This window comes from Phacochoerus africanus, chromosome 15 (genome assembly GCF_016906955.1).
Source record: "Phacochoerus africanus isolate WHEZ1 chromosome 15, ROS_Pafr_v1, whole genome shotgun sequence".
Classification (NCBI taxonomy): Eukaryota; Metazoa; Chordata; class Mammalia; order Artiodactyla; family Suidae; genus Phacochoerus; species Phacochoerus africanus.
Window position 1 is genome coordinate 101,873,170 of NC_062558.1, and position 15,943 is coordinate 101,889,112.

The 15,943-nt window shown below is 39.5% G+C and overlaps 2 protein-coding genes across 2 annotated transcripts in view; one reads left to right on the plus strand and one right to left on the minus strand.

Annotated features, from left to right (window-relative positions):
- The window catches only part of LIPA (lipase A, lysosomal acid type), a 119,115-nt gene that overhangs the window by 102,916 nt on the left and 256 nt on the right, over positions 1-15,943 (minus strand). The window lies entirely within an intron of this gene.
- Positions 1,002-11,025, plus strand: LOC125116140 (interferon-induced protein with tetratricopeptide repeats 1-like). Its single transcript, XM_047761122.1, has 2 exons — positions 1,002-1,209; positions 9,131-11,025. Exons 1-2 carry the CDS (start codon positions 1,205-1,207, stop codon positions 10,533-10,535), a joined length of 1,410 nt encoding a protein of 469 aa, XP_047617078.1. The 5' UTR covers positions 1,002-1,204; the 3' UTR covers positions 10,536-11,025.

The following is a 15,943-nucleotide window of genomic DNA, read 5'->3' on the forward strand; positions in this document are numbered from 1 at the left end:
CCCCTAGCCTGGGAATCTCTATATGCCGCGGGTGTGGCCCTAAAAAGCAAACCATGATTGGGGAGAAATTTGCTTTGTAAAAGCTGCTGGAAATCACCACTTTATTACATGCATCGGGAGAGTGGGGCAATTTCCAACACAAAGTATGGAAAACAAGAGCTTGGCAGACACCAACAACAGCTTGGCAGATCAGTAACAGGAGCCTAATCTGTACCCAGGACCTTAATCTCATCTCTTGTTCTTCTCAACCTCTTACCACAAGTACCATGACTACACAATACAGACCAGGTTGAGGTAGGCCAAACCTGGATGCCATGGGCACCAAAAGGACACTTCTGCACAGGTATAATAATCACGTCTAGTGAATAAGAACACTTTAGATGACTGTAATAGAGACTGTTAAAATATTTAAATTTAGAGAAAATATTTTTAAATAAAATATTAAAATATTTTAAAAAGGAAATATTTTCATTAAGTCCTATCATGTTTTGTTTGAAGTCTTAGAATGCTAGCACTTAAATTTTCTTTGTTCCTATGAATAAAGAAGAGATTATAGGATTTTTACTATCACAGACCATTCTCCAGAAAGAAGGGTATGCAAAGGCACAGAATAATTAGCAAGACACAACCTTCCAGAAACAAATTTGGGTTAAGACACCAGTTTAGTGAATTGCAGAATTTTAATACCATAGAAAGAACAATTTTCCTTTCCAGATGAGCAAACACAGGCACAGACTGGGGGCATGACCTTGGCAAGTTCACATAGCCAAGTTTTACAGGTGTCCCTGGCTGCAGGTTCCCTAGACTCCACATTACTGGCACCTCTTGGCTCTCAGGTTCCTACAAGGCCTTAATGACCCTGAGAGCAGAATTAGCATATCAATTAAATTGCTTTCCACCAGCCTCTTCTAAATCAGCTTTCAAAACAGCAAAGGAAGCAATGCCTGTTAAGTTTCGTTTTTCACAACACTGCCTACTTTAATTTCACTTTCTACTTTCAGTTTTCATCTTGGTTTTCAATTTATCTTTGCAACAACACACCCACAGATTACATCACCAGCTCTTATTCACCCCCCTTATACATACAGCCCTGCTCTAGGGCTTAAATTTATCTGGAAATCCACAAGACAGACAACACAGATCACAGAGGAGCCCATCCAGCTAAACCAAACACCGCAGAACTGCTGCCTGACTCACAGCAACCATGAGGTAAGGATTTCTCTGCTTCTCTGTCTTTCGGTGTAAAGTTTTTTTTAAAAATGTTAATCATACTATCTCAACAGACATAGTTTCAGCGATATCATTTCCATACTCTTCTATTTGATCATCTTCTTTAGACTGAGTGTGCGTGTGTGCTCACACATGCACATTCATACACATACATAAACTGTCTTACTAATTCAGACATTTCTACTTTTGTTAGCATTGCCCTGAGGAAGCTTACCTCATGTTAAAGCCCTAAGAAGGGGAGGGAAGTAGGAAGGAAGGAATGGGAGAAAAGGATTCCAATCTCTGAAATAATTTTCTACCAACCTCACTTCTGTCTGACCTAGGAGGATGGACAATTTCCTGGATAGAGATATTTGTTTTCCAGCTCCCCACCAGGAGGGAAAGTAGGACCCACACAGCTGTGTGAGCCACAGTTGTGGGGTCTCTCAGATGTCTTGAGGGAAATACTGTGGAGGGATGAACAGGACAAGCTCACTGCTTAGAGAACAAGACCTTTCTCTGCCAGCTTCCAGTTTCATGATCTGCACTGACACAGGTTCCTATGTCAGGTCTTGTCAATCTGTCTGGATGTAATTTTTTATATATATATATGTGTGTGTATATATATATATATATATATATATATATATATATATATATACACACACATACACACACACACACACACATATATATATGCACATATATATGCATATATTCGTACACATAATTTGTAGAACTTCTAGTCAGAGTAGTAATATGATTTTTACTGTGATTAAATTACATGTAAGATAAAATTTACTACTTTATTTTTAAGTATATAATTTTGTGATATTTAGTGCACTTGCAACGTTGTGCAACCATCACAGCTATCTATCTTAAGAACATTTCATCACACTGAGAGGAAATCCCATACCCTTAAGCAGTCACTTCCTACTCATCCTTCATCCCTGGTCCTGGCAACCATTAATCTGCTTTCTGTCTCTATGGATCTGCCTGTTGAGGATATTTCATATATATGCAAGCATATAACACATGGCTTTTGTGACTGGCTTATGACACAGCCACAGATACTGTAGCTTTGTAGCAAGTTTTGAAATCAGAAAGTGTGAAACCTTCAACTTTGTACTTTTTCAAGATCATTTTAGCTATATAAGATCCCCTGAGATTCCATATGAATTTTCAGATGGCTTTTTCTACTTCTGTTAAAAAAAAAAAAAAAAGAAAGAAGAAAAAAAAAGAAAGTCATTTGATTTTGATAGGGATTGCATTGGATCTGTAGATTGCTTTGGATGATACTAACATCTAAACAATATTGTCTTCCAACCCACGAACACAGGATGCTTTTCCCTTTATTCGTGTCTTTTTAAATTTCTTTCAGCAATGTTTTGTACTTTTCAGTGCACAGGTCTTTCACCTTCTTGGTTAAGTTTATTAAGTCTTTTATTCTTTCTGATACTATAGCAAATAGAATTGTTTTCTCAATTTCCTTTTTAGATTGTTCACTGTTAGTGTATGAAAAACAGAACTGATTTTTGTGTGTTGATTTTGTATACCACAATTTTGCTGAAATTAGTTCTAACAGTTTTTTTGCGTGAAACTTTAGGATTTTCTATTACAAAACCATATTGCCTGTGAACAGAGATAATTTTACTTCTTCTTTTTCAATTTAAATATATTTTATTTCCTTTTCTTGACTAACTGCCCTGGCTAGAAAAGAAAGAACTACGTTGAATAGAAAAGCAAGCACCCTTGCCCACCTCCTGAACTTAGAGGAGAAGTTTTCAATCTCTTGCCATTGAGTATGAACCAAACTATGGACTTTCAATAGATGGACTTTAGTACCTTCAGGTAGTTTCCTTCTATTCTAGTTTATTGAGTGGTTTTTTTTTTTATCATTAAACATTTTAAATTTTGCCAGATGCTTTCTATATCCATTGAGATAAGAATGTAAGGGGTTTTCCCTTCTTTTCTTAATATGATATATTAAATTGGTTGATTTTCATACACTGACCATTCTTGCATTCCAGGAGAAAAAAATCCCACTTGGTCATGGCATATATTCCTTTAAATACGCTGTTAAATTTGGTGTGCTAGTATTTTGTTGAAGATTTTATATCACTATTCATAAGAGAAACTGGCCTATAGTTTAACTTTTTTATTTTTTAATTTTATTAATTAATTTATTATTATTGTTATTTTTAATAGTTATTTCCCCAATACAATTTTTTTTCTACTGTACAATAGTTTGTATCTATTAACGCCAAGCTCCCCAACCACCCCACTCTCTCCCCCTCCCCCTTGGCAACCACAAGTCTATTCTGCAAGTCCATGATTTTCTTTTCTGTGGAAAGGTTCATTTGTGCCATATATTAGATTCCAGATATAAGTGGTATCATATGGTATTTGTCTTTCCCTTTCTAACTGACTTAATTCAGTATGAGAGTCTCTAGTTCCATCCATGTTGCTCTGAATGGCATTATTTTGTTCTTTTTTAAGGCTGATTAGTATTCCATTGTGTATATATACACCACATCTTCCTAATCCAATCATCTGCCAACGGACATTTGGGTTGTTTCCATGTATTGGCTATTGTGAATAGTGCTGCGATGAACATGAGGGTGCATGTGTCTTTTTTAAGGAATGTTTTGTCTGGATATATGCCCAAGAGTGGGATTGCTGGGTCATATGGTAGTTGGTGGGAATGTAAGCTGGTACAACCACTATGGAGATCAGTATGGAGGTACCTTAGAAATCTATACATAGAACTACCACATATTTTTTTTAATTTATTTATTCATTTTGCTTTTTCTTAGGGTTGCATCAGCAGCATATGGAAGTTCCCAGGCTAGGGGTCGAGTCAGAGCTACAGCTGCCAGCCTACACCACAGCCACAGCAACTCAGGATCTAAGCTGTGTCTGTGACCTAGACTGCAGCTCATAGCAACCCACTGAGTGAGGCCAGGGATCAAACCCGCATCCTCATGGATACTAGACAGATTTGTTTCCACTGCGCCATGACAGGAACTCCCTAACTTTTTAATTTTTGTCTTCGGTTTTGGTACTGGGGTAATACTGGCCTCACAGAATTTATGAGTTTGGAAGTTTAGTATTCTTCCTCTTTAATTATTTGGAAGAGTTTTAGAAGAAGTAGTGTTAATTCATTTTTGCAAGGAGTACAACTCCTGGTTTAAAATCTACACATGATTTTTCAGGCTTGACCACAGCAAATTACAACGACTTTACCTGATAGGCCTCACAGGGGAAAGTGTCTTCCTTACACCAGACTTGGTGCACAGCCAATACATTGCAATGTCTGAAAGGACTTGTAGTCAAGGACTTAGCCGTCCCCACCCCCCTTTTTTTTTGTCATCACACTCTTCACGTGTTTGCTTCCTAGCCCAGAGGCCTTCATTCCTTGGTCTCTTTGAGTCCATGGGCAGAGGTCTTCTTTAAACACCTCTGCTGAGACTTCCTTACAAGGGAAAGGAGAGGGAAAATTTGAAGACACTTTTCCCCACTCTGACTCATTATCCAGTACTTTTCCCCTCCTACCCTTTCCCCTTACCCTTCCCCTCTACTCCAGGATCCATAAAGCCCAAGAGAGTTTTGTTTAGGACTTTCAGCCAAATCTATACTAATCTACCTGACCTTGCACTGGTGTGTTTTCTGTGGGGGAAAACAGAGCAGGAGAGTCAGCATTTTTTCCAGTTTTAGCCTCTTGCTTCTATCATTACCGTAATAATTAAAGGTTTAACTCTTATTTTTGACATGTTGTTTTACTTGGCTGCTTTGACACCTGGTAGCTCAGCTCTCTATCTTATAGCTCATCTGTGCTCCTGACACTGAAAATGTATAGAATTCACTGGTACGACCTGGTCCTGAGCTTTTCTTTGTGGAAAGGGTTTTAAAGCTTTATATAGTAATATATCTAGTATCTCCTAGATAAGCATCTAATGTTTTATTGTTGATTTTTTTGCATTTGCGTCATTTCATTTGAGAGGAAGTTACTCCACCCTGTCAGCCTCTTTCCTATCGGAAGTGTGGAATTACTAATGTAATCGAGATGGTCAGAAACCACCATGTAGGGGCCAAATTTTTTACTCAGTAAAAGGCAACTATTTCTGACTTGGACATGCAGAATGTTTTGCTCTCCTCAGTCTCCTCTCCCCAGCGCAGCAGGCCTGTTGGGGCAGTGCCTGCCTATGCTGAGAGAACTCCACCACTCTTCCGTACCCTGTCCAAAGACTGGCTGGATCAATTCAATAGGACATGTCAGATCACTGCATCTTACATTCCTTGATCCAGTGCCACCATTTAAAACCTTGGTTAGGCCCGACTCTTTATACAAGAAATCAGTATCTTAGAGAGAAGGAGTAAAAGAAAGTGTTATTCTTCTTGAGTTACAAAAGAAACTGCCTTACCAACAGACTAAATGGAAAATACGCTACTACACACACACACACACACACACACACACACACACACACGCCTTCAAGCAGATTGTTACGCTCCTTTCTTTCTTCCTTTCTTCCCTCCCTCCTTCCTGCCCTTCTTTCTTTCTTTCTTTCTTTTCTTTTTTTTTTTTTTTTGCATTTTAGGGCTGCACCTGTAGCACATGAAAGTTCCCAGGCTAGGGGTGGAATCAGAGCTTCAGGTGCCGGCCTATGCAACAGCCACAGCAACTCAGGATCTAAGCCACATCTGTGACCCACACCACAGCTCATGGCAATGCCAGATCCTTAACCCACTGAGTGAGGGCAGGGATCAAACCTGCATCCTCATGGATACTAGTCAGGTTTGTTACCGCTGAGCCACAACAGGAACTACTCTCATTTCTCTTGACACCATTATAGTGATGGGAGTGGGATAAACCATAGTAATACTTGGGCCAAGGACTTCTTAATTCAGAAAGACAGAGTAGATGTTATTTCTCTTTTCCTCATACTAAGTACAGTTTAAAACCCTATATGTAAAATATAAAACAAATATAAGAACACAATGAATGTTAGATAAAAGGCAGACTAGCTAAGATACTTGGGACTCCAGGAACAACACTGTAGTGAGTTCTGTGGGCTTCCTCTTTTCTGCATATGTCTCAGACTGGGTGTTGGAGGAACCAACAACCTAGAAATGCCAGCAGGCATAGATAGAAAAGCCTGCTCTCTCTGGCCAAAGGACCAAGAAAGGGACAGCCTAGCAAAAAACAAAACAAAACAAAACAAAACTTAATAAACAACCATTCTACTTCAGCCAAATGCCACAGGAACAATCAAACAAAAACTGTAGCCCCATTTCAAACTCTGCCAGCAAAGGCCAAGAGGGTAGCTTAGGCTTCTACCCTCACCAGGCTAGGCACCCCAACTCTCTTCCACATCCCCACTCTGACAGATGATGCCAGAAAAGACCAAGTGGAATGTACAAACTTTCATTCCCTCTAGGGTGGTAACAAAGGTCCCTCTCTCTATAGTGTCATTGAGGACCACAAAGGGTGTGTGGACATCAGCCCCCACCTGGTGGTAATGAGATCCCCCCCCCATTCCACATTGAGGTGCTGTCAGAGAGATCCCATCAAGTTCAGGGTTTTCACCCTCATCAAGAGGTAATAAGGCCACTCTTCCCCACTCACCTCCCTTCCCAGCATCAGTATAGGCCACACAGAAAAGAGTAACAAGTCACACCTGCCCCTCCCAGCCAGGGTGGTATCAGAAGAGGCTGGAAGGAGCCTGAACCCCCATCCCCATCCAGCAGTAATGAAGAGCCCAGGTTCCCCATAAAGTGCTATCAAAAGACAGGTGGGTAAACAGGCTTCCACCTTGATCTGGCAGTGTGGAAGGAGGTGTCCTTCCCTTTTCTCTAGAACAACAATATCACAGAAGGCCTGCTAAAACAGACTAATATGTGACTCAGAGTCCCATAATACCTAAATGTACAGATTTCCATTAAAAACTGTCATATCAAGAACCAGGAACATCTCAACTTGAATGAGAAAGAAAAACCAAAACACTGAAAAGACACAAATATTAATCAGTATTATCTAAAAAGGAGTTTAAAGTTGCCCTCATAAAAATTGTTCAGTGGGCAATTACAAACACATTTGAAACCAATGAAAATACAGGACGTCTCATCAAAGAAAAGAAGATGTAAAGGAGAACCAAATGGGAATTTCAGAGTTGAAAAGTACAATAACCAAAATGAAAACTCAATGTGGGCTGAAAAACAGGATGGAGAGAACAAAAGAAAGAATTCATGAACTTGAAGACAGAAAGATAGACATTATCCAATGTGATACAAATTTCAAGTAGCTGACCAAAGTGCAAATACGATAAACCCAAAGAAATCCAAGACACATCACAGTTAAAATTCTGAATACTAAAGACAAAAAAAACCCATGAAACTGGTAGAGAGAAATGACACCTTAGCTATAAGGGGGGTGGAGATGGGGAACATACAAGCAATTCTAATAGTAGCTTATTTCTCATTAGAAACCAGGGAGTCAGAGTTCCCACTGTGGCTCAGCAGTAACAAATCTGACTAGCATCTATGAGGATGTGGGTTTGATCCCTAGCCTTGCTCAGTGGGTTAAGCATCCAGCATTGCCATGAGCTGTGGCTAAAATGTCCTACAATAGATGAACAGGTAAATAAACCTTGATACTCACACACTGTGGGAAATGACTCCCCAAAAGAAAGGAATGGACTACTGATAAAACTCAACAACTTGGATAGATGTCAAGGGCACTACAGTGAGTGAAAAAGGCAATCTCAAAAGATTACATAATATGTGAATCCATGTATATGACATTCTTGAAATGTAAGACTAGAGAGATGAAGAACATATTACCAGAAGCTAGGGATGTTTGGAGAGGGAGGTAAGAATTGTGACTATAAAGAAATAGTATTAGGGAGATGTCTGTGATGATGGAGTGATTCTCTAACTTGATCAAGGTGACCTGAAGATTCCATGGATTTACTCATGTGATAGAATGACATAAAGCTATATGCATAGTGTACCACTGCCAATTTCCTGTTTTCATATTGTACTACATTTGGAGAAGATACAACCTTTGGGAGAAACTGGGTAAAGTGTACACTGGACCTTTGCAAATTTCTGTGAATCTATGATTATTTCCAAATAATAAGTGAAAAAAATTGTTCAGATATTATCTCATTTAGTTGGTCTTAATTTGTTGCATAATCTGTAGACTAAGGTCCTGAAGTCAATACTATTTCCTCAGGCTCTGCCTTTTTTTTTTTTTTTTTTTTTTGCTTTTTAGGGCCACATCCATGGCATATGGAGATTCCCAGGCTAGGGGTCCAGTCGGAGCTACAGTTGCCAGCCTATGCCACAGCTGTAGCAACATGGGATCCGAGGTGCATCTTCGACCTACACCATAGCGCATGGCAACGCCAGATCCTCAACCCACTGAGTGAGGCCAGGGATCAAACCCTCATCTTAATGGATCCTAGTTGGGTTTGTTAACCACTGAGCCACAATGGGAACTCCTTTTTTTTTTTGGCTCTGCATTTCTAACTGGTCTCTGTCCTAATAATAGTAATAGGAAAATAGGAGACTCTTATATAGCATGAAATATGTATGCTTTAAGTGCCTTACACATACAGGCTTCTGAATCCTCACCAAACCCAGGGTGATGAGTCTATTATTATCTCCATTTTGCAAAGGAGACTCTGAAGCATGGAGAGATGGCATGGCTAGACAGTGTTAGTGCTGGCGTGTGGGGCCAAGCAAACTGAATTCAAAGGCCACATGAATCTTAGAAATACAGGAACGTGAAGGAAAATGAAAGCGGGTATACCTTTTTCAAGGCTAAGCTCTAAATATGAGGTGTTTTATCTGGCTTCTTTCTATTGGCTGTTTGTCACTAACAAAGAAAATCTGCTTTTTTTTTTTTTTTAAACAGTAATAATGCTGACGAAGATCAGATCAAGGATAAGCTGCAACAGTTGAAATGTCATTTTACATGGGAGTTGGTCATTCAAGACACTGAAATACCTGATTTAGAAAACAGGGTCTTGGAGGAGATTGAGTTCCTCGACACCAAATACAATGTGGGAATACACAACCTACTGGCCTATGTGAAACACCGGAGAGGCCAGAATGAGGAAGCCCTGAAGAGTTTGAAAGATGCTGAAGATTTAACCCAACAAGAACATACTGACCAATCAGAGGTGAGAAGGCTGGTTACCTGGGGCAACTATGCCTGGCTGTATTACCTTACGTCTCGAAAGGCAGAAGCCCAGATTTACCTGGACAAGGTGAAGGACACTTGCAGGAAGCTTGCAAATCCCTCCAGCTATAGAATGGAGTGTCCTCAGATGGACTGTGAGGAAGGATGGGCCTTGCTAAAATGTGGAGGAAAGAATTATGAACGGGCCAAGGTCTGCTTCGAAAAAGCTCTGGAAGCAGACCCTGAAAATCCTGAATTCAGCACTGGGTATGCAATCACCATCTATCGCCTGGACCACCTTAACAAAGTAGCAGGTTTCTATGGGTCATTTTGTCTGAATGCTCTAAAACAGGCTGTCAGGCTAAATCCAGAAGATGCATATATTAAGGCTCTCTTTGCCCTGAAGCTTCAAGAATTAAAGCAAGAAGATGAAGGAGAAAAGTACATTAAAGAAGCACTGGCCAAGGAGTCCTCAAAGACCTATGTCTTCCGACACGCAGTCAAGTTTTACCGAAGAAAGGGCTCTCTGGATGAAGCTCTTCAGTTCTCAAAACTGGCCTTGAAGGCAACACCCTTCTCTTCTTTCCTGCATCACCAGACAGGGCTTTGCTACAAGTCACAAATTACCCAAATAATGAAAGCTACAAATTGGCAGCCTAAAGGAGAGGACAAAGAAAACATCAGCAGACTAATACAATTAGCCACAAGTCATTTTGAATTTGCTGTGCAACGAAAGCCCACATTTGAGATTGCTTATATAGACCTGGCAGAAATGTATGCAGAAGCAGGCGACCACAGAAAAGCAGAAGATACTTTTCAAAGAGTGTTGTGTATGGAATCACTTGAAAAATTGATACTGCAAAAGATACATTTCCACTATGGCCAATTTCTGGAATTTCAAAAAAAATCTGAAGTGGATGCAATTAGTCATTACTTAAAAGCAGTACAAATAGAAACGGCATCATTCGAAAGGAATAAAAGTATACTTTCTTTGAAGAAATTGGTTTTAAAGAAACTTCAGAGAAATGGGTCAGATGCAGAAAGCTTAAGCATCCTTGGGTATGTCTATAAATTGAAAGGACAAATGAAAGAAGCCCTGGAGTATTATGAGCAGGCCCTGAGGCTGGCTTCTAACTAGGAAAAATCTGTGGGACTTGATCCCTAAGCACCAAAATGTGGACCACTCTCACACTTCATTTGATTTTTTTTCTTTTTTTTTTTTTTGGCCACTCCCGTGGTATACGGAAGTTCCAGACCAGGGATCGAACTTAGGCCACAGCAGTGACAACGCTGAATCCTGAACTTGCTGTGCCACAGTGAGAACTCCTCATTTGATTTTAGGTGGATATATACTAATCATCTTTTCTGCTAGCTGCTTTCAGAAACATACTATGTAATTCACTGCAATGATGTAATTTTTGAACAATTTTTCAAACCTGATTAAAAAAACATTGGTTGTATTTAGAAAATAGGAAAACAGTGTATATTTCTGTGTGTGAGAAAAAGGAAAAGAAAGAAGAACTTTCTCTGTGAATGTTACACTATTGAATAGAAAAAATAGTTTGTTGAACATATTTGTGTGGCAAATAAAACTCTGGACTTACATAAAATAAAATTTTTAATTCATTCATTTGATCAACAAGTAGTTTTCAGTGCTAGGTACCAAAAATACTATGGTGATGAAGGGGAAGAAAAATTCTTTTTCCTCTATGCAGCTTAGGTTCATTAGCTAGGGCCACAAATTAAACTGACAAAAGACAGATTAACAAGAGAAAAATTAACAAGTTTATTAACATAGGCATGGTGCATACACATGGGGGTACCCAGTGCTGAGTAACTCAAAGGGGTAGTTAGAACTTGGGCCTATACAGCATCCTAACAAAGAAAGAATACATTTTTAGAGAAGTGATAAGGCAAAGGGAAAGAACTTTGAGTTTCTAAGTGGCAAGTTGTAGGAAAGCACATACAGGGGGGAACCTAATGGAAGGTAAGAGCTAGTTAATAAGGTTGGTTATGTACATTTTCCTGTTAGTATCTTTGGGGTGATTAGGGCCTAGAGTTGTCTTGGTTGATTAACATCTATCCTTGCTGGGAGAAAGGGAGACAGTTTCTTTTTTTTTTTTAGGCAGAAAGGGGAGGGCCCAGAGTTTTTCTTCTATCTGCTCCTTCTTAATTGCTCTCAGCTCAAAACAATACTCGTGCCAAGGTGACATAGTTGAGGGTGGCATATTCTGCTAGCTTTCAGTAAACAAAGCAGATGTTTTCCCCAAACATCATGCAGCTTACAATCTAGTGAGAGACAAGCAGTAAAGAAAGTACACAGTCTGCTTTCTCCATGAAGATGTTTGAAATTTAATCCACTGTCAGTTTAAGCAGTCTCTCTTGCTTTATGACATTTTGTTTGAAGCACTATTTATTTAGTCATTTGCTGGTAGTGATTTAGTTAGATCAATAAATATGAAAAGGATGCTAAATGAGCTGAGAGACCACCTATAGCAATCACTGGGTTATGATGCATTAAAGGGCAATGCATGGCAAACAATAATTTTAAAAGAAAAAAATAAAGAAAAATATTGTTTTTTCATTGTATGTGTTTTGGAGGAGAATTAATTTCCTATTGTAGCTCTAATAAATAACCACATACTTGGTGGCTTGAAACCACACTAATTTATTAGCTTATGGTTCTAGACATCAGAAATCAGCAATGGTTTCATTGGTCTGAAATCAAGGTGTTGGTACAGCCAAATTCCCTCCTGATGTTCTAGGAGATAGTCCTTTTGGTATCTTTTCCAGATTCTAGAGGCTGCCTGTATTTCCTGATGGGGATCCCTAATCCACAGAAAACACAAATAAATCCCCAAGGAATTCACAGAAATATTGGTCAACGCTTGGGTTCCTACTGAAATTCTATAGGAATTGAAGTGAGCAAAATTTATATCATGGAGGAGCAGGCACCAGTTACATAGAAGCAATCTGCCCAACTTATCACTAAAACAAGAGATTTGTTAGAGTAACAAAAATATAATTTAAAGTACTTATGTTTGAGGGAGGAAACTATATGGTACCAAAATAAGTCTAACCACTGCCAACTCCCCTGAGAGTCAGAAATATTGCAAGTAAATAACTGTTGGACAGTTGGTGGATTCTCTATTAGGAAACTCTTCCCAGGTATTGTTAAATATCATTTGTACCCAGAAGGCAGAGCTCATTTATGAAAAATAAATTTTTGGATTATGTAATATATTTGTGTGAGGTAGGTTTGACAATCTCCAGAGAGCATATTTACTTAGTGTGTCTTATAATGTAATACCATCTCTCTCACCCATCTTTCCCTACTCTGGAAAAGATCTCTGCACTTCCTGGAGCTCAGAAAAACTAAAATGTGGGACAGCCTGGATGTTCGCAGAGAAAAACAACAGGCAGGAAATCCAGGAAAAGAGATATTCTTCGGTGTTGAAAATACTGCTGCTGAACTTATAAATGAATATCCCCAGGCATTACCAAAACTCTTTAAATTGACAGCTGAATTTCAGGCAATTATTACTCCCTATGTAAATGACTGACAGAACCTCAGTTGGTGGCCTTATTTAGAGTTCCCCCCAAGTGCCCAGGGAGTGACCCTCATGTACCCTAGATCAGGCCCAGCCACAGCCACAGCCATTCACTACTCTTATAGGTGCCCCAGCCCAGGTCTTTGCTAATTGCAGTCTACACGCCACCACAAGATCCATCTCTTTGAGGATCATCCTGGCCACCAATGTCTCCATTCTCATGATACTTCTAGAGCTGGAACTGCATTGGGACTAAGAGCCTCTACCCTACAGACTGCCCCAGCTTGAACTGCCCACTCTCAGTCTGTGTCCACAGCTCTGTATCTTGTCCCCAGACTGACCAACTGTGATACAGCCACCTCCATTCTGGAGCCCTTGCTAAAAGTATCAGGCCTTCTCTGACATTCCCCTGGATATCCACCCTTTCACCCAGGCTTCCTCCTGAACTCCAGTACCATCCTCACTTCCCTTGATCTGTATTCAACTTTTCCTCTCCTACCTGAAGTTCACCTCCTATCGTTTGCAGGCTATGCTGTGAAGCCTAATTCAAATAAATTAGGTTAGCTACATGAGGGTATTACTTACATAATTCTCCGTTGTGGGGCAGAGGGGAGAGGGTCAGAGGGGAGAAGAGGATTTTGCTCCTTAGGATTAAAAAAAAAAAAAAAAAAAAGGTGGATTTGGCAACAGCTGGAGACAATTTTGTTTGCCACAACTGCAGGGTGCTACTGACATCTAGTGGACAGACCCAAGGTTGCTGCTTCAACATCCTAAAATGCACTGGACAGTTTCCCATAGCCTGAATGACAATAGGGCCAAAGTTGAGAAAGTCTGGCTTATACCTAATCCTTGGAAGAGTTAAGTAAGCTTCAGTTTCCCAAGCATATTTTCAATCAGTTTCCATGGTTCATTTTTTCTATTTCTCTTTATCTCTAGTTGCTGTGTTTTACATGTTAATAAAAATAAACTCAAAAGACAATACACTACTAATTTTCCCAAGAAACACCCAATCTGACAGTCTGTGACAAAAAGAGTGACACTCAAATTCCATCTGGTAACTTCAGCATGTTCAACACCTACTCAACAGTTGGGTCCTTGTTTCTACTCAATCCTGAAAATGTATATTTCTTTAAAATTTTTATAGATGGTTTTTGTCTTTCTGATGAATTTGAATTCCTAAATAATATAGGGAGATAACCAGGATTTTGCCCCTTTGATTTTTACCATTGATTGTTTAGTTGCGGTCCATTCAAATCATAATAAGAAAAGACTATCTCTTGGCCCAGATACAGCTAAAAGAAAGGAAAGAAGTAGGAACAAGGAAGAAAAAAACATGATTGATAAACTGGAAATGTTTCCAAATAGAGCTCTATTAAATTGTTCTACATCTGTAGGAAGGGGGTAATTCTGAGATTTTTTCCTACCACCAAATAAACCATTCAGTACTTTTTCTAAAATGTGGCTTCCTACTTAAACATTACAATAGCCTCTAGGCCACCACAGCCACATTACCTCTCCAACCTCATGACTTTTTTCCCTGCTCTCTCCACTCCAACTACACCATCTATGCATGCCAAGTATGCTTCCACCTCCAGGCCTTTGCACTTAACTGCTTCCCTGCTTGGAAACCTTTTCCTAGCCCCACATCCACTGTGCTCACTCCTTCATCCCCTTCAGATCTTTGCTCAATGGCCACATTTTCAGTGAAACCTTCCCTCACCAAAAAATTTAAAACACAAAACACACTGCACTCCAACCTTCTCTCTGCTTTTTCTCCATAGTGCCATCTGACAAAATGTTTTATTCATTCTTTTCTTTTTTTCTTTTTTCTTTTCAGGGCCACACCTGAAGCATGTGGAAGGTCCCACGCTAGGTATCAAATTGGAGCTACAGCTGCCGGCCTACACCACAGCCACAGCCACTCAAGATCTGAGGCTCATCTGCAACCAACACCACAGCACATGGCAACACTGGATCCTTAACCCAATGAGCAAGGCCAAGGATCGAACCTGCATCCTCATGGATACTAGTCGGGTTTGTTTGCCTGGCGCCACAATAGGAACTCCCTTTATCTTTACTTCTCACACTAGAAATTAACTCCAAACAAGAGAGTAATAAAGTCCCAAATGCACAACTAACACCAGTTCTGTACCTAAATGTTAGCCACATTTAACATGATTCTCGAGGAGCAGAAACTGACTTGACCTACAAGACATTTTTTCTGGCAAAACTGAATGAAAAATCAAAGTCAGTGTTTCTTAATTAACCAAATAGTAAAAACTATATATCGTTGCCCATTAAAAAACAAAGTCACTAAACGGTAAAAAAAAAAAAAAAAAAAAAAAAAAAAGTGGTAATAAGTGTCTTTTTGATGATGAATACTTTTTCTCAAGGTTTGAGAGTTGTCTTTGCCCTCTGCATAACCAGAAACAAGATGCAGAAGACAGAAGGCAGGACTTGTCGCTTGTCTGTTTTATTCATTGCTGTATTGACAGGACCTTGAACAATGTCTGGCTCTTAGCAGTTGTTTAATAAAACTTGAATGAATGACTGAATTTGAAAGGGACAAAAATTTTAGTGTATGGGCATTTGATACTTTCTACTTAGATTCCTAATACCACCCCATCTTTACTGGGACCTTATTATAGAAACACAGTTGGCAAGGACATGGAAGGCAAAGGAACTTTCACACAATTTTGGGTGGGGGTGTAGAAATGTCTTCACAAAGCTTTTCAGCAATGGCTACTAAAACTCTGAATGCTTACACATTTTGATCCCACAATTTCTCTATATTTACCCAATAGAAATTATGGCTCAAGTGCACAGCGTTGCACCTATGTTGTTGAATCAAGATTTCAGTTCAGCTTAGGATGCACAAAGCTGTCAAGAGCATCGCCGTTCCCCAACAAAAATAACGCTTAACAATCTCCCTTCATTTTAGGTAAAACACCCCCCCCCAAAAAAAACCATAAAAACAAACAAAAAAAAAACGTTA